At 35.7% G+C, this 21,822-nt stretch overlaps 3 protein-coding genes, 1 long non-coding RNA gene and 1 pseudogene across 7 annotated transcripts; 1 reads left to right on the plus strand and 4 right to left on the minus strand.

Annotated features, from left to right (window-relative positions):
* The first annotated feature begins 1,315 nt into the window (after positions 1-1,315).
* On the plus strand, positions 1,316-2,337 carry LOC117620812 (ESCRT-related protein CHMP1B). The gene has a single exon (XM_034351049.1). The coding sequence runs from the start codon at positions 1,466-1,468 to the stop codon at positions 2,075-2,077; it is 612 nt and encodes a 203-aa protein (XP_034206940.1). The 5' UTR covers positions 1,316-1,465; the 3' UTR covers positions 2,078-2,337.
* Positions 2,338-3,326: 989 nt separating this feature from the next.
* Positions 3,327-4,581, minus strand: LOC117620815 (annotated as a pseudogene).
* A 1,793-nt stretch (positions 4,582-6,374) lies between these two features.
* Positions 6,375-7,675, minus strand: LOC117620809 (jacalin-related lectin 19-like). The gene is made up of 3 exons (XM_034351047.1): positions 7,560-7,675; positions 7,149-7,373; positions 6,375-6,900 (listed from the first exon to the last, which is right to left on the minus strand). The coding sequence occupies exons 1-3, from the start codon at positions 7,650-7,652 to the stop codon at positions 6,586-6,588; spliced, it is 633 nt and encodes a 210-aa protein (XP_034206938.1). The 5' UTR covers positions 7,653-7,675; the 3' UTR covers positions 6,375-6,585.
* A 1,654-nt stretch (positions 7,676-9,329) lies between these two features.
* On the minus strand, positions 9,330-12,592 carry LOC117620808 (putative FBD-associated F-box protein At5g22720). 2 transcript variants are annotated; one of them, XM_034351045.1, is made up of 4 exons: positions 12,467-12,592; positions 10,167-11,592; positions 9,906-10,079; positions 9,330-9,720 (listed from the first exon to the last, which is right to left on the minus strand). In XM_034351045.1, the coding sequence occupies exons 2-4, from the start codon at positions 11,568-11,570 to the stop codon at positions 9,478-9,480; spliced, it is 1,821 nt and encodes a 606-aa protein (XP_034206936.1). In that variant the 5' UTR covers positions 11,571-11,592; positions 12,467-12,592; the 3' UTR covers positions 9,330-9,477. The 2 variants fall into 2 exon arrangements, with proteins under 2 accessions (XP_034206936.1, XP_034206937.1); XM_034351046.1 differs by lacking the exon at positions 12,467-12,592 and adding an exon at positions 12,401-12,425.
* Positions 12,593-13,747: 1,155 nt separating this feature from the next.
* LOC117620816 lies at positions 13,748-20,531 on the minus strand. 3 transcript variants are annotated; one of them, XR_004584867.1, is made up of 5 exons: positions 20,091-20,531; positions 18,125-18,232; positions 16,205-16,267; positions 15,889-15,948; positions 13,748-13,803 (listed from the first exon to the last, which is right to left on the minus strand). It is a non-coding gene; the product is annotated as an uncharacterized LOC117620816 (long non-coding RNA). The 3 variants fall into 3 exon arrangements; XR_004584865.1 differs by lacking the exon at positions 13,748-13,803 and adding an exon at positions 14,062-14,233; XR_004584866.1 differs by lacking the exon at positions 13,748-13,803 and adding an exon at positions 14,062-14,721.
* Between the last annotated feature and the right edge of the window lie 1,291 nt (positions 20,532-21,822).

Genomic DNA, 21,822 nt, shown 5'->3' on the forward strand with positions numbered 1-21,822 from the left:
TTGAAGAATTTGAATGTCACCCAATTAAAAAGGTAAACTAATGCAGTTTTGACATGGTGTATGAATGTTATGTCATTATTATTATTATCTTGTCCAGTAGCAAATGATGCTCTCAGTCTCAAACTTCATGGCCTATTATTGTTCATCTATTGATTTCTTCTTTTATCAGTCTCATTGTTCCCAACTCTTTGAGGAACAAAACCAAGAATCAGAAAGAACAAACACTAAAATCTATGGTGAAAGGGATAGCGACACTGATTTTATCTATGGATATTACTCTTTTACATGACATGTTCGCAAACATTATTGAAATTATTCATATTCACGATTTTCAATATATATGTATTGGAATTTTCTGTTTTTATTTTTATTTTTCTTGCGTTTACTAACACCTACGAAATCAACTATGTAATTAAATGCATGCAAACCCAAGAATTAGATCGATATAGTAGTTGATTCAATTCTAATTCAAAAGGACAATAATAATTTGCAAAACAAACTAACCTTATAGGTGAGGTGAGGGGTTATGTCTGTCAAGACTCAAGAACTCTTCAACGATTGTTTATCTTACTTTTTCCATGGGCAGACGTCTTTGTCCTTGTTTGCAATATTTAAAGAAGAAAGGGGGAAACCAGTTTCGGGTAACTTCCCTTTGTTTCCTCTTCCTTGTGAAGGAGGGGATGTTGCAAATAAGTGTTTTCTTTTTGGGTTTAGCGGTGTAAAAAACTACCCTACCATTTTTTAATGTAAAAACATAAATAAAAGTTTGGTTATGTATATCAGTTTTTGTTTAATAAGTTTTTTGAGCTTTTATCACAAAACATCACAAGCTTGCGAAATTTTTAAGTTTTTTTTTTTTTTTTTTTTTTCTTTCTTAGTATTCAATTTGATCATCCACGTTTTTCTGCACACATCAATGTTGTCCATATCGTCTAATCCCGTTAAAAATTCTATTAGTGTGCTAATGTGACACGCATATGCAGCCATTACTTCACAAATACGGTGAAAAAACTAATTTTACAAAACTCAGTGACAATTTGTGATAAAAATATTTATAATTATAATTTTTAAGGTTTTTCCCAATGGGGTCTAGCCTATTTAAAAAAGGCCTAAGTCTCAGGTTTGAATTCCCATGGCGTTATAGTTGTATGTGTGTGAGAATAATCCCCCTCTCATGTAATTTAGACTATAACTTGTACTCAAAAAATAAAAATAAAACATTTTAGGTTTTTAACAGCAAGTGGTAAGCCCAAGTCACATATTCTTTATGTCCAGTCTAATACAAAACAATCCGATACTTCACAAAAAAGCGGCCCAACAAAGGAAAAGTAGGAAACTTCGACTTGTTGACTTCCCTCTGAGACAGACGCGGAACGCGTAAATCGCAAATCCAAAACACACAAATACGGAACCTTTCTCCGATTTAAAACCAAAACCCTAGAAAATCAAATCCCCAAAATCCACCATGGGAAACACCGAGAAGCTGATGAACCAGATCATGGAGCTGAAATTCACGTCCAAGTCGCTTCAGCGCCAATCCAGAAAGTGCGAGAAGGAGGAGAAAGCCGAGAAGCTGAAGATCAAGAAGGCCATGGAAAAAGGCAACGTTGACGGCGCTCGGATCTACGCCGAGAACGCGATCCGAAAGCGCACAGAGCAAATGAACTATCTCCGGCTCGCTTCCCGGCTCGACGCTGTGGTGGCTCGGCTCGACACCCAGGCCAAGATGTTCACCATCAATAAGTCCATGGGAAATATTGTCAAATCACTCGAATCGTCGCTGGCCACCGGAAACCTCCAGAAGATGTCGGAGACCATGGACTCGTTCGAGAAGCAGTTCGTGAACATGGAGGTCCAGGCCGAGTTCATGGAGACCGCCATGGCTGGCTCCACCTCGCTTTCGACTCCCGAGGGTGAGGTCAATAGCTTGATGCAACAGGTCGCCGATGACTATGGGCTTGAGGTTTCTGTGGGCCTACCTCAGCCAGCTTCCCATGCCGTGCCGGCCAAGGAAACCGAGAAGGTCGACGAGGACGACCTCTCCAGGAGGCTTGCGGAGCTCAAGGCTAGAGGTTAGAATAGGGAAGGCGATCAGCGTGGGTTTTGAATTCAATATATATATATATATATATATATATATGATATGCTTATGTGTTTGTACCGATTGCTAATTAAGAGTTATGACTCTTGTTGGAACAATTTGAAACTTGATATTTGTGTATATTTGACGAATTTGAATTCGCTGCGATATGTTGTTATGTGGGTTTTATTACATTCTCGTCAGATAGTTTGCATCTGTTTTTTTATGTACGTGCAATAGATATGTGAATTTGTCTCTCTGTTTGCTTGAGGGTGCCTTGTAAGAATCTGACCAGAGAACTTTCTACCTGTTTTATATTCATGTTGATGCCTTGCAGTTTTTTTCTCATTCTATGGCATGCATAAAACTGGTTCAACATGTCTGTCATGTGTCAAGGCAATGTACCGGTAGAAAAAAATGTTAAGACAATGTGTGGGTTTAGGGTAAGTGAATATGGGTTAAAAAATATGGTATGAAACTATACAGTGTGGTCAAAGAACCTTTGTGCCTGTTGTCTTTGGCTGGTGATGCCTTAGAATTTCTTTTATTGATGCACCTTTGTTATTTTGTGTACATGCATGAAACTGGTGTATGGTGTGCTGTTAAGTGGAGACAGTGTGTCCATGATAATTGCTTCATATTCGATCATTTGCTAGGGGACTCATTTCTTGTTGCTGTTATCAAAATTGTGAGAATTCTTCTGGGATTTTTCATAAGGATGCCAACATGCTCTTATAATGAATTGTTTCTTATGGCTATTTGCTGGTTCATTGTCCGGTCATTGTTTTCTCACAATAGCTTGAAATGAAAAGTAGTTAGTTTTGAGATCTGAATCCTCTCATCTTGTGTACTTGACTGCAATTCAGTTTTATGGTTTTTCTGCTTCACATATTCCATGTCATGGTCACATTTCTGATATGCGAATGAGAGCTAGTAAAGTTCCCTCAAACCTGGGGTTATATAGTTTATGTCAATGTGATTCTTAGATTAGCTATATAGCATATTTCTGGTCTGGAAATAGTTTCTCTGACAGAATTTTATATGCATTCAGACTTGCAGAATGGATATAAAGTGAAATAAAAGATACAGTGCTTGCTTGTGTTTATCTTTTGTAAATTGTATTATTGGTAGAAAGAAAAATGTTTGGCTCCTTTCCTTGAATCCTTTTAGGTTGCTGTTCAATTATTTTAGTCTGATTATCGACCCAACGCAATTAATAAGAACAATCGAAGCATGTTTCGCCACCTGCCAGTGAAACATGATATTTCATTGATGGTACAGAAAACACTAGACGTTATTTGGATGGCTTTAGTGTCCTTCAAAAGAAAGAAATAATCACAAGCAGAAAGGGTAGCTTATTATACGTGCAATATTTTTGAGCTTTTGGTGATTTTAAGAACTTGTATGGCGGCAGGCATGAGCTCTAAGTCACATGCTTTCAACTTTGAGCAGTCTAAGGTTTTGAAACCGAGCTCCCAAGCCTTCTAAAACTCTTCTGAATACTCTGAAAGAGTTTTTTGGTTTGGGGAGGGGATACATGAAACCCAATGGCATCTAGGTACCATCCATCTCTTCCCTTTAATCCAACAGTTTTGCCTCCCTCCACTGTGAAAGTAAAGGGTGTGCCTTCTTCAATTCCATATGGTCCAAATGTTCTTCTATTGCCCTGAAATTTGAGTGACCGGATTAACCGCGGGGCGATGCCAAACATCATCGGACAATAGTCCACTTACACCGACTAGGAACTCATCTGGGTACTGAAGCTTTATCTGCATGAAAAAAGTCAGGCCAAAATCAAAATATTTTTGTCTCGATATCTCGCCTCTATGAAATAAATTATCATCAAATTTGATACACTTTCTATCAATCTTAATCCAATTTTGAAGTACGAGCTTAGAAGCCTATGACCATTTGCTCTATTGGCATCAGTCCCCACTTTATTAGAGGATGTCCGGAGTTCAAATCTTATGGACGAAAGCTGTCGATTAAAAGAAATAGTACAAGGATCGAAGCGTACCTCAGCAGTTTGATTGCCTCCGCGACCACTATGCGTTTCTGCTTTGACAGGCTTACCGTTTCTATCATACCCCACAGTAATGGAGTCGATGCAAAGACAGTAAGCAATCTTGATCTCTCTCACCCCATTGTAGATCCCATCGTCCCAATCAGCTCCACCATTTCCTCCCCATGGTCCTATTACAATGGTCATCCTCTTCCCACTTGCACGCTCCTTGCCATCCTACTTAAAAAGTTAAACGAACTTTCCTTGTTCAAATGTTTAGATACAATTTTTCTTACTCAGAGCACTAGTTTATGTTGAAAACCGCAGTAACATACATACAATCTAGCAAATAAATAGAGGGTAAAATTAATGATCAAGTGCCAAGGAAAAAACAAACAGAGTGATTAAGAACAAGATGCATACCATAGGCTCAGGTAAGGTTTGAACAAAATGCTAAACGCAGAGAAGAGCAAAGCAAGGAAAAAGCTATAATGAGTATGGTTGGAAGTGGAGAGAGAGATGAGATAACATAGGCGTATATAATGAAGAAAAAGCAAATTTTAGGGGAGAGATGAACAAAACGCATAGTGCAAACAGAGACCTGATGGGAGTAGTATCTGATTCTATTTTAGCATTACGTATGCAGGAACTAGGAATCTCTGCTTCTTCTTTATGCATTGAGGAAGGTTGTGGTCCTCACTATCTAGCCACTATTCTAGAAAAGCATTTATGCATTACAATATCAAGTTCTTCATTCTTGAAAAGAAAAAAGGAATGAGATGACAACGCAGAATAACATCTCAATTAGAAATTGCCACTTGGTTGATCTTTCATTTTGTTAGTTGAATGAGTTAGCAAATTCGAACTTGGAGTTTTTTCTGACATTGGAAAGAACAATATCATTAAACTAACATGTTTACTAATCCGTAATGGGAATTTGTCTGTCTGTGTATGTGTTTTATTGGGTTGAAGTTTGTAATTTGTCTAAGTTGAGTGGATTGGCCGATTGGGATATGGGTTATACGATAGTACTCTATGGATGGCGAGTATCTGATGTTACTTCCTTTTGCTGCTTGAGATTTGATTGTTATACATTGGTACCAATGTCTTCAGTTCTTTTAGAGTTACACTGAGAAGTATATTGATGTTAATTGACTGAATTGGCGTTTATCCTTGAATGTAAACCTTAGATTTTTTAGTAAAGACATGATTTGATGACTTGTTACTCTGTTTTGTGCTTAGGGCTTTTGCATATGGTCATGGCTTTTTAATTGCTTGAGGGTGGCTTGTAAGAATCTGACCAGAGAACTTTCTACCTGTTTTATATTCATGAGCCTTGCAATTATTTTCTCATTTTATGGCATGCATAAAACTGGTGCAACATGTGCTGTTATGTGTCAAGGCTGGTGCAACATGTGCTGTTATGTGTCAAGGCAATGTACCGGTAGAAAAAAAGTGTCAAGACAATGTGTGGGTTTAGGGTAAGTGAATATGGTTTACAAAACTCTGGTATGAAAACTATACAGTGTGGTCAGAGAACCTTTGTGCCTGTTGTCTTTGGCTGGTGATGCCTTGGAATTTCTTTTATTGATGCACCTTTGTTATTTTGTGTACATGCATGAAACTGGTGTATGGTGTGCTGTTAAGTGGAGACACTGTGTCCATGATAATTACTTCATATTAAATCATTTGCTAGGGGACTCATTTCTTGTTCTTATAACAGCAGCATGGCTGATGTTATCAAAATTGTGAGAATTCTTCTGGGATTTTTCATAAGGATGCCAACATGCTCTTATAATGAATTGTTTCTTATGGCTATGTGCTGGTTCATTGTTTTCTCACAATAGCTTGAAATGAAAAGTAGTTGGTTTTGAGATCTGAATCCTCGCATCTTGTGTACTTGCCTGAAATTCAGTTTTATGGTTTTTCTGCTTCACATATTCCATGTCATGGTCACATTTATGATATGTGAATGAGAGCAAGTAAAGTTCCCTCAAACCTGGGGTTATATAGTTGATGTCAATGTGATTCTTAGATCAGCTATATAGCATATTTCTGGTCTGGAAATAGTTTTCTGAGACTGAATTTTATATGCTTTCAGACTTGCAGAATGCATATAAAGTGAATTAAAAGATACAGTGCTTTCTTGTGTTTATCTTTTGTAAATTGTATTATGGGTAGAAAGAAAAATGCTTGGCTCCTTTCCTTTAATCCTTTTAGATTGCTGTTCAATTATTTTAATCTGATTATCGACCCAACGCTATTAATAAGAACAATCGACGCATGTTTCGCTACCCGCTATTGAAACATAATATTCCATTGATGGTACAGAAAACACTAAACATTATTTGGATGGCTTTAGTGTACTTAAAAGGAAAGACATAATCCCAAGCAGAAAGAGTAGCTTATATATGTGCAATATTTTTGAGCTTTTGGTGATTTTAAGAACTCGTATGGCGGCAGGCATGAGCTCTAAGTCAATATGCTTTCAACTTTGAGCAGTCTAAGGTTTTGAAACCGAGCTCCCAAGCCTTCTAAAACTCTTCTGAATACTCTGAAAGAGTTTTTTGGTTTGGGGAGGGGATACATGAAACCCAATGGCATCTAGGTACCATCCATTTCTTCCCTTTAATCCAACAATTTTGCCTCCATCCACTGTGAAAGTAAAAGGTGTGCCTTCTTCAATTCCATATGGTCCAAATGTTCTTCTATTGCTCTGAAATTTGAGTGACCGGATTATCGGGCCGCCACCATACACCATAGGACAATAGTGTCCACTTACACTGACTAGGAACTCATCTGGGTACTGAAGCTTTATCTGCACGAAAAAAGTCAGGCCGAAATCAAAATATTTTTGTCTCGATATCTCGCCTCTATGAAATAAATTATCATCAAATTTGATACACTTTCTGTCAATCTTAATCTAATTTTGAAGTACGAGCTTTGAAGCCTATGACCATTTGCTCTATTGGCATCAGTCTCCACTTTGTTAGAGGATGTCTGGAGTTTAAATCTCATGGACGAAAGTTGTCGATTAAAAGAAAGAGTACAAGGATCGAAACGTACCTCAGCAGTTTGATCGCCTCCGCGACCACCATGCGTTTCTGCCTTGACAGGCTTACCGTTTCTATCATACACCACAGTAATGGAGTCGATGCAAAGACCGTAAGCAAGCGTGATCTCTCTCACCCCATTGTAGATCCCATCGTCCCAATCAGCTCCACCATTTCCTCCCCATGGTCCTACTTCAATGGTCTTCTTCTTCTTCCCACTTGCACGCTCCTTGCCATCCTACATAAAAATTTAAAGGAACTTTCCTTGTTCAAATGTTTAGATACAATTTTTCTCATTCAGAGTACTAGTTTATGTTGAGAACAACAGTAACATACTTACAATCTAGCAAATAAATAAAGGGTAAAATTAAAGATCAAGTGCCAAGGAAACAACAAACAGAGTGATTAAGAACAAGATGCATACCATAGGGCTCAGGGAAGGTTTAGAGAAGAGCAAAGCAAGGAAAAAGCTAGAATGAGTATAGTTGGTGGTGGAGAGAGAGAGATGAGATAACATAGAGGTATATAATGAAGAAAAAGCAAATTTAGGGGGAGAGATGAACAAAACGCACAGTGCAAACAGGGACCAGATGGGTAGTAGTATCTGATTCTATTTTAGCATTATGCATGCAGGAATCTCTGCTTTTTCTTTATGCATTTGAGGAAGGTTGTGGTCATCACTAGCTAGCCCCTAATTCTAGAAAAGCATATATGCTTTACAATATCAAGTTCTTGATTCTTGAAAAAAAGAAGAATGAGATGACAATCCAGAATAACATCTCAATTAGAAATTGCCACTTGATCTTTCATTTTGTTAGATAAATGAGTTGGCAAATTCGAACTTGGAGTTTCTTCTAACATTGGAATGAACAATACCATTAAACAAACATGTTTACTAATCTGTAATGAGAATTAAAATAAGCAATTGGATTCCGATTATGGATTACTCTTGTGTTTACTTACACAAAGGAATGAAAATGCAAGTGAGGCCCACGCAAAATCAGGAATTTGACTCCTTATTTTGGAGGAATTGAACTATTAGGTGGGAGGTGGTATTCTAATTCCTGGAGCTCATCAGAAATCCAATTTTTTAACCCATTATATCCTCACATAATTTTTAAAATTCCAAATTTTCCATCCACTTTAACCCAACAAAAATTTACATACAAATTAATTTATTTAAAACAAGTGAATTTTAGTAATAAAATTGGTTTCAATTCCGATTGATGAGAATTTAGTAAACAACTTATAGGGAATCAATATCATTCCTACCCGATTTCAGATTGTTTAGTAATAATGACTTCAATAGAATCCGGATTCTAACTCCTCAATCCAACTCCTTCTCAATTCAATTCCTCCTCATCCGATGACGGATTAGTAAACATGCCATAAGAGCAAGTATTGGCTGACACATGTGATGATTGGTAGGGATTTGCGAATGCGATTGCATTGTGTACGTGTACAAGCTTTGCCTTCGTTTAGGTGCTTTCCAGCTTTTGTGATTGTGGGCAAGCAGGCCAAGTGATTCGTTGCCAAAGACATACAACAGATGATCCCCACACTGCAAAAATATTGTGGAGTTGATGGCCTTGTGTGAGGGCTTAGGAAGAATAGGGTACATAGCTCACCAACTCCAATTACCAATATTAACTGTCCAAACTGATTCTCTGTTTTCAATTAACTTGTTTTGCAGGGAAATTCCTCCACTCCACTACCAGCAAGTTCTGTACAAAGACGGTCAAAATCTCCTACCAGCTTTTCTGTCTGAACAACTGAAAAACTCAAGACACTTGCAGAAACCGAAAGGAAACAAAAAAGTTGAAAAAAATCGACTTTGCATTTTGAAAACCCTTTCTGTTTGTAATTTTAACTTCTAATAAATACAATGGTCATTTTTAAAACCCAAACCTAGGTCGCATCACATGTCTTGTAGCAATAGTAGAATTCTTATAATATTAGCTGGATTTACCCAGATAACGTGCTTGTTTGAGAGGGTTAAGCCTCCCACAAAGCTATTGTGTACCCCGGTTGTACAAGGAACTAGTAAAAACAACATCCACAATAACATAACTATAAGCAGCGAGTTTACGTCCGTTTGGAAATCTCCATCACCTGTATTTATCATGGAGATCATAAAGAATGACCACAAACAACATAACTAATCCAAAGCATAATTCAGAAGATAGCTGAAAACTAAAGAAAACCCAAAGAATGGCCATATATAGTCATATAATCTCCAAGCATAATATCAAAAAGTAATATTCAAATAGGATCCAAAAATGAATTCATTCGTGGTCATATAAAATTTAATGAAAAACTGAAATAAAAGTTAAATGTAGATCTTAGCGGGACGCCTTCCTACCATCTTTGTCAGATTTCCACTCCAATCTAAAACAAGCAATCTTGTTAGCATTTGGACGTGACTTCAACCAAGCCATCGACTCAGAGTCATTTTTGCCTTTAGCCCCTTTCAAGTTCACCATCTTGGCATCCTTCAAGAAGTGTCGCCAACACTTGTTGTTGGGATTATTACTTGTGCAGCAGGTTGGAGCCTCCTTTCTATTGATAATCTTCTCATGTACCAACTGCAGTTCAAGTAAAAACCACAGCCCGAAAGCAAAATGTCACTTTATTATCTGATGGCACAATCTCACTCAACATGGTGGCTTTAAATCAAGGAGTCCATAATACAAAATGGCATCCACATTATACAGATTACAGATCATGTAATTGGTGAAATAAGCAAAAGCATGCAAGGAAACTACCATACCTTTGGGAATTCACTGCTGGAAGATGACATTATAGATAGGGTCTGTGGATGTCCTTTATGCAATGAAATATCTAATAGTTCTTCAGTACCCACTGAAGATTGGACCATTTCAATTTTGAGACCACCGCATGTAGAAAGCAAAATTTCTCCAAAATCTTCATGGATGATGACATTCTGAATTGGCCAAAGCAAGCAAAAAAATAAAAAAGTATGAGATGTGGAAAATGAGATAGAAATGTTAAAATAAAAGGAGACGATTACCTTACTGGTGCGCACAACCAGTTTCAAGCCTTTATGGTCGAACTTCCCAAGAAATTCTCGCAACTTAGGAAACCAAAGAGGCTCAGATTTGAGGTTAAGTTTTAGCTTCCTATCTTCCATTGGTGCAAATGAAAGCTTGACCTCCTTCAAACACTTAGGATTCAGAAAAGAAAAGGGGAATTTATCACCTTGATACTCAAATGAAAGAAGATTTGGAGTATCGATCTCCGCTTCCTCTAGATTCTTGCAACCTCTTAAGACTAGTCTGTTCAGCCAATGACTTCCAATTCTTATATTCGTCAACTTGAGACAGTTACTTAGCTCCAGTTTCTCTAGGAGAGGAAAACTGAAGAATCGACCATGAAACTGGTTGTTTGTCATTCTACTGTCTTCTAGTTTCAGCCTTTTCAGAGACTCGCAATCTTTCAAGTTAATTTTGCAGGACACTTGTTTCTTCCCAGAATACCAAAATGCTTGAAGACTAGGAGCTGTAATATCTATCTTCTTGAGTACATTGCAGCAGTGTACCTCAACCCTATCAAGTTTAAGAAGACTTGAAATGTCCAAACAACTTAACCCCGAGCATTGTATGAGTCTCAAATCATCAATTAGAGGGCAGCTGGAAATGAGATTCATAATTATCAGTTGATCAACACGAAGATTTCGCAGATATAGCTTTTGCAGATGAGGAAGCTTTATAATAGTGCAAGTTTCAAGTTTACAGCCTTGCAGCCTTAATCCAGTTATTCCTTCTGCAACAAAGACATTCTTGGGCAAAATGTAGCGCCTAGTTCCATTCACATGAACATGGAAACCTAGTTCTTTTGCGTTATTTTCAGCTGCAAGTCCAAACCACCGTTCCATATGATGAACCAATGCTGGATCATAGGAGGTTAAATGTAGAACAAATTTATATATACCTAACTTACGATCCAGGTGGCTCTGGAGAGACTTATCAATAAACTGCTTAAACACCTCATTGCAGTTCTCCATACTTTGAACTCCCTCTAGTTCTTGAAAAGTCCGTTGGTCGAATGTCAAAACAGAGAAAGAGGTCCACAAGTCCCTCCACCTCTTAGACAAGATACTGGTTCGAGCAGCATCTTTTGTACTACGAAGGAGAGAGAGGATGATATGGATGACAGTATCAGGCAATTGTGAGATATAATCCATGGATGCAACTCTTTTGTCCACGCTATTTGAATCTTTAGCAGTTTGCTGCTTTTTAAGCTTAACGTTCTTGTCAATGATACTAAATTGTTCCCTCCTTCGTTTTCTGTGAGCTCCAGATGCTTCTGCACACAAATCAATAGCACAGGTTTTATCATATACCGTGCTAGAGATTCTTTTCCTTTTACTTTCTGAAGGTACTCTCAGATTCTGCAGGGCTCTCTTCAACATCATCTGTTTACTACTTGGAAGGGACCTAATTGCAAAATAGTTCATGTTATGACCAAAGAGTTTCCATACTTAAAAAATACTGTTCAAGAAAAGAAAAATTACTACCACACACACAAACACAAACAGACACAAACAAAAAGCCCCATTTACTATAGATGGTTGTTTGATGTCTCCGTGAACATAAAATAAAATAATCAGCCAACAAAATTCAGACTAACTTACAAGAAAAACAAACATAAAGATCCATAGGGTTTTTGCTTCAGATTGCAGGGCTTCAGCCCAATGGTTACAGAATCTCACATCCCATACTAGAACTATGGTCCTTGTTCATTGAGAGTATTGCCACCCAATAACAAATTTCACAGAAATAAAAGAAAACAGTCTTATCCGCGATTACTGTTCATCCTCAAAAGAAAAATCAAGAAATTCAAACAATGAACGCACTTTAACATCTTAAAAACTCTTAACAACTCTTAACAGCAACCAAAATAAAGTTCATAACTTCATCAAACACATTATTTTCCATGTAAACCATATCGAGTTAGGGCAACGATATGTTTCCATAATCAAGTTCAGTTCTTGATCATCTATATAGTAAAAAGGATAAGAAAAACTCAAAATTTAATGAAATAAACGAGTTTAAGAGAAGCAATTGCACCAAAACCCAATAGGGCTGTAAGTTTTAACGTATAAAAAATATGAGAACAAGATTCACTGATTCAGAATTTAGAGATATATATATATATATATATATATATATATATTCTCGCAACCAAACAAAGCATCAATCTTCGACATGAAAATCTAATATGAAACAAAGGATCATCGAATACCAATCCAATTGAATACGAGGAAGAAATGGGCAAGGAGACGCAGGGTATCAGAACTGCGAAAATTACCTTGTCTGTGGTCTCCCCAAGAAGAGTCTCTGCGCGAGTCAAACCGTAGCCAAGGGTTTTTGCGTTTCTTTAAAAACAATTCAACCGGCATGGTATTGGTTGATTTTTCTTTCCCCCCTGCATTACGTTTCACTTTTTTTTTTTCTTTTTTTTTTTGCAAAAGTACGTTTCACTTATGTAGTCCACGTTTTTTTAAAATAAAATAATTTTAATTTTAATCCTTGTAGTTTATATAATTGCAATCAAATTCTTGTTATTGCAGTCAAAAACATAAAAAGAAAAATTTCTGCACACATGTCACACTATTGATATAAATGTAGGAGCTCCTACTTACACGATAAGGAGGAAAGTATTTTTCTACTTCTTTTAGTTTGCATTTGAGGTTAAGTTTGTAACTCCATCAATTATTTAGTGCTTGATAGTTTTTTGTGCTAAACAGAAAGATTAAAGTCGCATCAACTAAACGTCACAAATATTCAATAAAATTCCAAATTGGACCTTTACTTCTTGGTGAAGCAAAGATCAGATCCGAGAAAGACAAACAAGTTCTTGCTGGCATTAGTTAGAACAATTTGTGTTTCGTGAATGAGGTTTACATACAATTTCTCTTTTTCCAATTTAAACTATTATGTTCCATAGCTAGAAAATTTAAAATTTTGACATTTTGAGTTACTTTGTGATTAAAATACTCACAATTTAAAATTTTAACAATTTTGAAGCTATACAATTTGTGATTAAAAAAATTAAAATCCTAAAGTTTTCACTTGATGAATCAAGATAGATTCTTTTATATTTTCTTTTATGCAAGCGATAATCTACTTTAAACTAATCTAAACTATAGAGAGGGAATTCGAACTCGGGTGCATAGTGGGGAGCTCATTTGATCTAGGCAACTTGGCTAAACCCATATCTATGAATGAGATTAAATATAGGGTGCTGATTTTCCCACTTTCCTTTTGTGGAGTAAACAAAAAAGGAGTAAGAACATACAATTTCTAACAAAAACAAAAAAAAAAGAGAAAATCAACTCCCTAAATATATGTTCTTTTTGATCAAATGGGATTAAACAAATTTGTTGCCTAACACATAATAGTAGTTGGATTTTCTCTTTTGACGTTAAATATGGGGGCAAAAGGCCAAACCAAAACAGAGATAAAGGCCTAGCTTGACCACTACAACCCAGATCACAATTCAGCCCAAGATTTGCCAAGACTTTCAGCAGCTTTCATTTACATCCCCCCTAGACGTGGCAAAAGCCTGTGCAAGCACTTGAAGAATCTGAGTCATGAGCCTTTATCATTGTTTAAGTTATTACAAGCAAAGGCGCCCGCGCGATGCTGCGGGTTTTGAAATTGCGTCAAATGTTTATAAAGTCGGAAAAATATGTAGAAAACATGGCTTTGTTTATATGTATATTGAGATCTAAATAGTGGCATCATGCTTAGTTTAGTACGTTTAAGTTACAAAAAAATAAATTAAGATAGATAAATTAATAAGATGATATATGCGCTGCTTATTATGTTAAAATACTGGCCCTATTTATATATAAATTGAGATCTAAACAGTGCCATCATGCTTAGTTTGGCAAGTTTAAGTCGTAAAAATATTATGCATATTTTAATATATCAAGCAGCTATTAGAACATCAAAATATGAGCAGCCTTGAGCTGCATATTGTTCAAAAAATCTTGTACAGGCGTCTATCTATATTTTAATGGGTGGTGGACATGGATTTTTCTTTTTTGATGTTTCTTGCAAGGGCATCTAGCTGTTACACAAACAAATGAAAACATGAAAATATGACAATACGAATTCAAGACTGGTTTCTTTTCAAATTCCTTGAGAGGAGAATCACATGTTAATTGGTTGAAAAGTAAACAACACCATAAAGAGAAAACTACATAGACACATCACAACTCATTTCAAAATCCATATGCATGCAAGACAGTGTAGACCAATACCAAATGTTCTGTAAAAAACAAATTCGATAAAACCAAACATCGACCAAACCCTATATAATTAGTTCCAATGTGGTCAATTTGTTTCTGGAAATTAGTTCAATGGCCCATAATTGTGACTTGCAACCAACCATTTGCAGAGGAGCAATTTGAAATAAAATTAAGCAACAATCAAAAGAGCGAAAAATAAAGACATTCTAGATTCTAAAACAGGGCTCTGAACAACCTGGTGATCCCCAACTGGAGCATTAGTGCCACATGTGCTACATCTTTGACAGTGTTTTGATGTATAGCCAACCTTTTTATAAAAAAAATCTCATCCTCATTGTTAAAAATTGATGATCTTTTCCCACTTTAAAGTTATTTCCACAATGAATTGAAAACGAAAAAAACATTTATTAAGAAAAAGTTCTTTCACTAACTGTATTGCAATGGAGATGCTACACTGTCTATTTAAAAACTATTAGATGCTGCATTTGAAATAAAGAGTATACAATTACTGATTATAATGTCATGCTTTTTAATAATGTGTTCTTTAATTTGAATAACTTTGATGCATAATAATCAAGCACCGTGTAGCTGATTTACATGGGTTTACTAAAAAGCTAATGTATATATTCACAGGGGATGCTTTGATATCAAACTTGCATACCAAAAATTCATCATTAAAAAATTAAGAACAGTACATATGCCTAAATGATCAACGCAAATGGGAAATTGATGCCATTGGCTAAAGCAAAATGGAAAACAATTAATTTCAACCAAGAAATTTCCCTCTTGCTTAACAGAACCAAAAGCAGGAACCTAAAAGCTCTATCCAAACCAGTAAAATAAGCCGACACTTTGAGAGCACTGCATAGTTTACAACATCTAAGTTTTCTTTTTGGTCATTGGTGGAAATTTCACTATTCATTGTATTTAGCTATTTTTGGTTAATAAATATTTTGATGCCATTTAGTGAAGAATTTAAAACAGATGCTAAATGTAGATGCACCAAGTATGAAACCGGTGGAAGATTTTGAGTAACTGTTTACAACTCAACAACATTTTCCTTGGCACTAATGCATTCAATATCGATCTATTATAATTTAACTCAGGCTTTTTCTGGTTTTTGTAATTCTTTTAGGTTATCATATTCAAAAATTACAAATTCCAACCAACACATCAATGGCTGGAAAGGAAAAAATAAACATGGATGAGTTAAATTACAATATTTTTATTACATCTATAGCCTAATCAAGCAAAATGGACGTACACCAACAGTATTGCAGCTATATAAATAAAAAAATTCAAAACAAACATATGAAAACGAATTAAATACAATTTCTATAGCCTAATCAAGCAAACCATATAAGCAATAACATCACAATGATAGAAATAACAATTTTCAAAGACACAATATCCAAAAAACAATTAGCCACGGTTGATATGCAAGACTTCTTCAAAAGACAAATAGAAAACTGACCTGTTGTCTAGCAGCAATGGGAAGAGCTACCAAACAGTCTAAAAAACAGTTATACAGCACCTGTAAAAAACGCAAAAACCGAAAGTTCAGTTTCTTCTTCTCATAAGGCATATAATCCTTTTTTTTTTTTTTTTTGCGTTTGAAAATTGTTGAAGTCTATTTTTGTACGGTTGCCATCTTTCTTTAGGACTTGAAGAAAAAATTAAGAAGCACACACTGATCCCAACCAATTGTCAATTGACACCATTAGCTAATTCCTATCCTCTATTCACAAAACTTAAAACAATTAATTGGAAATTTCAGCCTAGAAACTCACCTCCTGCTTAACATAGCTGAAAACACCAACCAAACTGCTCTATTCAAAGCAACAAAAGAACACCTGCAAAATATCAAAAGAAAACATGGTTTTTAAAAAAGAGAGAGAGAGAAGAAAAAGGAAGAAAAAATAGAAAAAATGGAGAAGAAATTAGCTTGCGTATTTTTATACATGCACAATCTTTTTATAAAACTAAAACTTTAGCCTGAGCAAAATCTGCAAGGCAAGAAATCACTCAAGATTACCCAAATTAATGTGTTTTGGGCAAAGAAAAACACTGTAAAAGCACGGGAAAATGGCTGTCTAAATGATCCTAAATGCATATGAAACAAAGAATATAAGATCAAAAGTTACTGGTCTAAACAATCAAAAGTTACCTATGCAAAAGTCACCCTAAACAATCAAGATTTTTTTTTATTTATATTTTTCAATTCCATTTTTCTGTTTTCCCTTTTTCCCCTTTAAACAGACATCAAAATTTCATACTCTAATTCAACAATTGAGTCATCTCAAAGTCTTTTCTAACAATCTATAGATCAAGCTCCAATTTGTACTAAACATATATGCCTAAAAATCAACCCAAAACATCAATCAAATGAAACCAAAGGCAGCTACATCTCATTTTTCATGTTAAAAAAGCTCCCTCAAAAAAACACAAAATTTCAAAAAGCTTCAGCACATGAAAAGACATTAATATATAATCAAAAGCAACATCATGTTGTTATCACTCTTAGCAACAACCCCTCCAAATACATCATATCTTCCATAAACTAAAAGGAAAAAGTCAAAAATGCCCAGTGTAATGACGAAAAGTTGAGGGGATGCAAAACTGAAGATTGTGCATCCCCCACAGGCTCAAACTGAAAACTCAGCATTGCTGGTTTGAAAATCTCTCTTTCATTCAATAATAAACTGGAGAAATTATGGTTTGCTGGTTCTCTGCCAAAAGCCCATGTGAGTTTTCCTCTGTTTGAAAATTGAAACCTGCTCTGTTGGCACTATCTATATGAGCCCAAAAAAAGTGAGGGAAAAACACTTTTTCGAAAAAGTGATTTCCATGCTTCATCTTTTTTCTTTTAACCCCAGAAATAAAATGACCATGAACAATCTCTAGCACAACCAGTTCTAATAACAGATGCAAAGTTAGACATTCAAATTATGCAATCAGTTTCAGGAATATTATGTCAAAACAGCAGCTGCAGCATCAGATTTGTTCTGATTTCAACATGCCCAATACGACAAACTTTGAACTAAACTCCTCCTCAGCAAACTTAATCTTTACTGAAAGATCCCAACAGAAGTTTTAGCAAAATAGCTGACAGAAAGATTACCATTGGCAAAGGGAACATTAATTTAGAAGTTTTAGCAAAATATGCTGACAAAAAGAAATTTCTCACTAAAATTAATTTCTAGGGAATAAAAAGAAAAAACCAAAGTCAAAACTATGGATGATAATCACTATGCCTTAATTCCCACAAATAAAAAGAAGAAAATTTTTATGAGCTCGAAGGACATCTTCCAAAATCCAAAATCAAGAACCCAAATACCCATTAACAAAAAAATCTAAAACGCACAAAAGGTATGTTCAGTGATGTTCAATACTGACTGCACATCATATGTTCAATCATGATTTTGATTGAAATTAATAACAATTAAAGTTCCTTGATTTACATTCTTTCTAAAACTCTTGATGATTGAAGAACATCAGATTTTAGAAGGCTCATCGTAAAGTATTCAAATATATCAAAAAGAGCCCAACCATATTCAGAAGCACATATTCTAGCACACCCATCTCCTACATTCCACAATACAAATGAAATCTAGGAAATGGCAGATATAACAACACCTTTTTTTTTTCCCCCAGTTTCAGCAAACTTATACAAACAAAAAACAGTAAGAAAGCGGAAAGCAAGCTTGTACCTTTAGAACAGTTTTCCCGGCTTCGGTTAGAGCTCGCAAAGGCACAAACTCTGTCCCACAACAGCAGCAAGGGCAATCGCAAGCCTTTCTTCACACACAAACAGTCACCTGCCATTACCAATTCAAAAACATGTTCAATCCCATCATAGGGGAGAAATACACTCAAAATTAATAAAAGGGACGAAAAATCAAGAGAGATGGAAGCCTGTTTCTATTTCAAAGAACGAAAGATCTCAAAGAATGAAAAATCTCAAAATTAACAGGGGAGAAATGCAAATCCAGCCGCACTTTTGCTCTTCGTCTGAGAGATTTCTGGTGGGAAGATTTTTCATCCTTTCTACATAGTTCACCCATTTATAAGCAAAAAAAAACCCAAAATGCAGCTTTAAAACTACAGACTTATTTTCTTGGTTACTTCAGACCACAATGCAACACCCAAGCAAGAATGACCAATGGAAGAATTCAGTGGTAGTAACATATGGGAATCAAGTTACTGGTATTGAATTTACTGTCTGATATGCTAAAGCCTTTACTCTGACAACGGTCCCAAATGACCTCAACCATGTTGTGTGTTGTTTTTATACCTAGGTATGTTTTGCATTTAGTATTTTCATCAAACCAATGTCTTTTTTTCTCTCCTTAATCAATCTAAATGGTCTGCGACTACAATTTTATTTTAAAGAGATAAAAATCATCCATCTCATACATAACTTAAGTCAATTTACATTTTCACATGGTGCCGTTAGCTAATTCCTATGCTCTATTAACAGAAAGATCAAATTCATGCAAGCAAATTGAACACTTTGCTAAAGTAAAACAGCAATTAACCAACATTAAGAAAAGAAAAAAAAGAAAAACAAATCCCAACTGACAAAGAGCCAGCCAAAAAAACATCTTCCATTTTTAAGCAGTTGTATTTTTCTACTTATATTGCAGCTCAAATATGTTCAGACTCGTTATTAACCGTATGCCTTACAATAAACAAAGCAGAAAGTTTCTATATATTAGTTTACCATTTCTCATGCTTATGTGTTATCTAGTTTCTTGGAATGGCTAGTGTTTATCAAAATGCTAAATATTCCTCTAAAAACAAATAAAATGTGAGTGTCTGATCCTTTTCCCATTGTGTGATGTAATCAGTTACCACAACATAAGGAATTATTTTCATCCTTAAGTCCTTATCATGCAAAGCTTGTGGGAGAGAGTTTTTTGGCTAGGAAAAGGCCAGTGTATGAGTGCACAGCTGAACAGGTGTGTTCTGCTTTACTTGTGATGGACTAAGTTCTGTTGAAGTGTCAGATATATGGAACCTCAGCATAATACATCCTTATATCATTCACTTCGTACCTTCAGTTATGTTGAATTGATAAGTGCAGATCAATTTGTCAATTCTTTTGAATGTGAAATGCTTGCTCATATATCTAGTGACATTCATATTTGAATGCACAATCATATGGTGACTTGTCTTAGAAGAATCCAAATGTATTGCTGCTGTTCTAACACTGATTTTCTTGTAATTAGGTATCCTTACTTTTGAAGGAGAGTTTCATTGACTCGTTTCCTAGTCGTGATCGACCATTTATGAAGGTGTGTTCCATGACATAATTTTATTTTGTTTCTCTGAGTTAACTGAACAGCCCATTGGCTTGATCATTCTGGAGAATTAGCTAGCTGTTGGGAATTTTATCATCAATTTCATCACCAATATCAGATAAAGAAAGGGAATTTTTTCAATTAAAAAAAAAAAAAAAAAACATGCTCAGTAGAATCAAAGGAATCAAATAAATGAACTGAAATTCCTAAAAAATAACTAAATAAACCATTAGAGATAACCCCAAAACCTGAAATCAAAATAATCAAAAAACATGAACACAACTCTACAAAGCATGAAAAATCTCCCAGCCAACAATCAAATTCATGAAATAAAGACCTTAGAAATCTTAAGAAAAGTTGATGAGATGCATACCTGGAGAGCAACGATGCAAATATTCGCAAGCAAGAAAGATGGGGGAGCCTGAGTCGAAGGATGTAGAAAAATGAAATCTCCCGATCCCAAATCTCTCACTGTGTTGTTTCTTTGTAAACTCGATCGAACGTGCTCTCTCTCTCTCTCAACTCACTCTGAGTCGCTCGCCTATTTGGGTATTTGCAGTTTTGTAACAGTAATGATACACTCAAAGCCTGTGAGCGGAGAAGCTTTTTAGGGTTTTTGCTTCTGGGTTTTCTCAGCCATGGCGACTGAGGGTCAGAGCCCCCCGATGAGCTGGAGAGATTCCTACAGGGGCATGTCCTCTGAAACCATCAAGGGTTTGATTCTTACTTTGTCTTCGAGCGCCTGTGGAACAGAACACTGTTCTCCCATGGCTGCCCCCCAACCAGCTGGTTGCAAACGAACGAAAGCCACGACTCTGTCTCAGCCAACAAAACGATCTCAACCAAGGAGGAGGGGCAAAAAGGGGAACAAAAGAAGCTGTTTAGTCAAGGGCAGTTTCGTCAATTCACTGTGCAGCAGAAAAAAAAAACAGAAACAGCAGAAAAATGAGGGGCATTTCCGTCATTACACTGTGCTTAGCTACAGTGTTTAGTTGCATTGGGCTTTAGTATATATATATATTTAGGTGTTTTCCTTCATCACGCCAAGGAAGTTGAAAGACTTGAATTTATCGTTGCTTAAATTCTCAATGATTTATTAATGATATGATAAAGATAGCAAATATAAAATAAAATCCTAATCTCTTACAATATTTCTTAATAACTTAGAGCTGTTATAAAGTAAGAAGTGAAATTCATATGAATAAATTAAGGGGGTATTGGTCAAAAGATGAAATGATGATGTTGGGATAAATGATGATGTTGGGAGAAAATGTTGAAGATGCATCCACGGGAGGCCATTCTAATTGCCTATAAATAGGCTTTCTCTTAAGTTGTAAAATACACAACCAATTAGAAGAGAAGAGAGTGAGAGTTAGAGAAGAAAAGAGAGAGTGAATTATATTTGAGAAGAAATTCTGTCGGTGTAAACACCGCAAAGAGAAAATATAATTCCACTCTCAATATACTTCCAATATTTAGTGGTACTTCTCATACTCTCTGATTATTCTAGTTCTATAACACGCTATCAACATGATAGTCTCTCATTTTTATTTTTGAATTTTTCCCAGCTCAACACTATGTGGTTATTTCTCTGTCTTCTCTCTGTCATATGTCTACTCTCACTTTACTACTATGACGACATGCAAACTTTCTTTTTTGTGTTCTCACAATTTTTATGTTGTTTCATCCATGCTTGTTTAATTTACTTCTTTGTAACGTAATTTGGAATGCGCGGTTTTTATACCCCGTCCTGTTATTTTATGGTGGTGTAATTTTTTTTTTTACCCATCGCGTTGTAACACAAATTATTGTAATAAAATGATGGTGTGATCTTAAAACCCATCTATTATATCTTGAATAGTGGCGTAGTTATATTGCCCACAATATATGATATATTATGCACTTCATATATATTAGGTGGAGGTTTTTATCCCCACATTTATTTTATTTATGGTATGGAGTAGGTTTATTACCCATACGGCAATATTTATTTAAAGGTGTGGCGCGGGTTTATCGTCCACACAGCTGCCTTTACTTTTATTTAAAAAGTATGGAGCAGAATTAGTGCCCATACAAGCACATTTACTCTTACTTAAAGTATGATG

The sequence above is a fragment of the Prunus dulcis genome, chromosome 3 (genome assembly GCF_902201215.1).
Source record: "Prunus dulcis chromosome 3, ALMONDv2, whole genome shotgun sequence".
NCBI lineage: Eukaryota > Viridiplantae > Streptophyta > Magnoliopsida > Rosales > Rosaceae > Prunus > Prunus dulcis.

What these genes read in the sequence shown, in the direction of transcription:
- LOC117620808 (XM_034351045.1), bottom strand. Translation starts at nt 11,570, where the DNA reads ATGATGTTGAAGAGAGCCCTGCAGAATCTGAGAGTACCTTCAGAAAGT. An exon ending in TGGTTGTGCGCACCAGTAAG is followed by an intron (nt 10,080 to 10,166) that starts GTAATCGTCTCC and finishes TGGCCAATTCAG; the next exon opens with AATGTCATCATCCATGAAGA. An exon ending in CCAGCAGTGAATTCCCAAAG is followed by an intron (nt 9,721 to 9,905) that starts GTATGGTAGTTT and finishes CTTGAACTGCAG; the next exon opens with TTGGTACATGAGAAGATTAT.
- LOC117620812 (XM_034351049.1), top strand. Translation starts at nt 1,466, where the DNA reads ATGGGAAACACCGAGAAGCTGATGAACCAGATCATGGAGCTGAAATTC.
- LOC117620809 (XM_034351047.1), bottom strand. Translation starts at nt 7,652, where the DNA reads ATGTTATCTCATCTCTCTCTCTCCACCACCAACTATACTCATTCTAGC. An exon ending in AACCTTCCCTGAGCCCTATG is followed by an intron (nt 7,374 to 7,559) that starts GTATGCATCTTG and finishes ATTTTTATGTAG; the next exon opens with GATGGCAAGGAGCGTGCAAG. An exon ending in GAGGCGATCAAACTGCTGAG is followed by an intron (nt 6,901 to 7,148) that starts GTACGTTTCGAT and finishes TTTTTCGTGCAG; the next exon opens with ATAAAGCTTCAGTACCCAGA.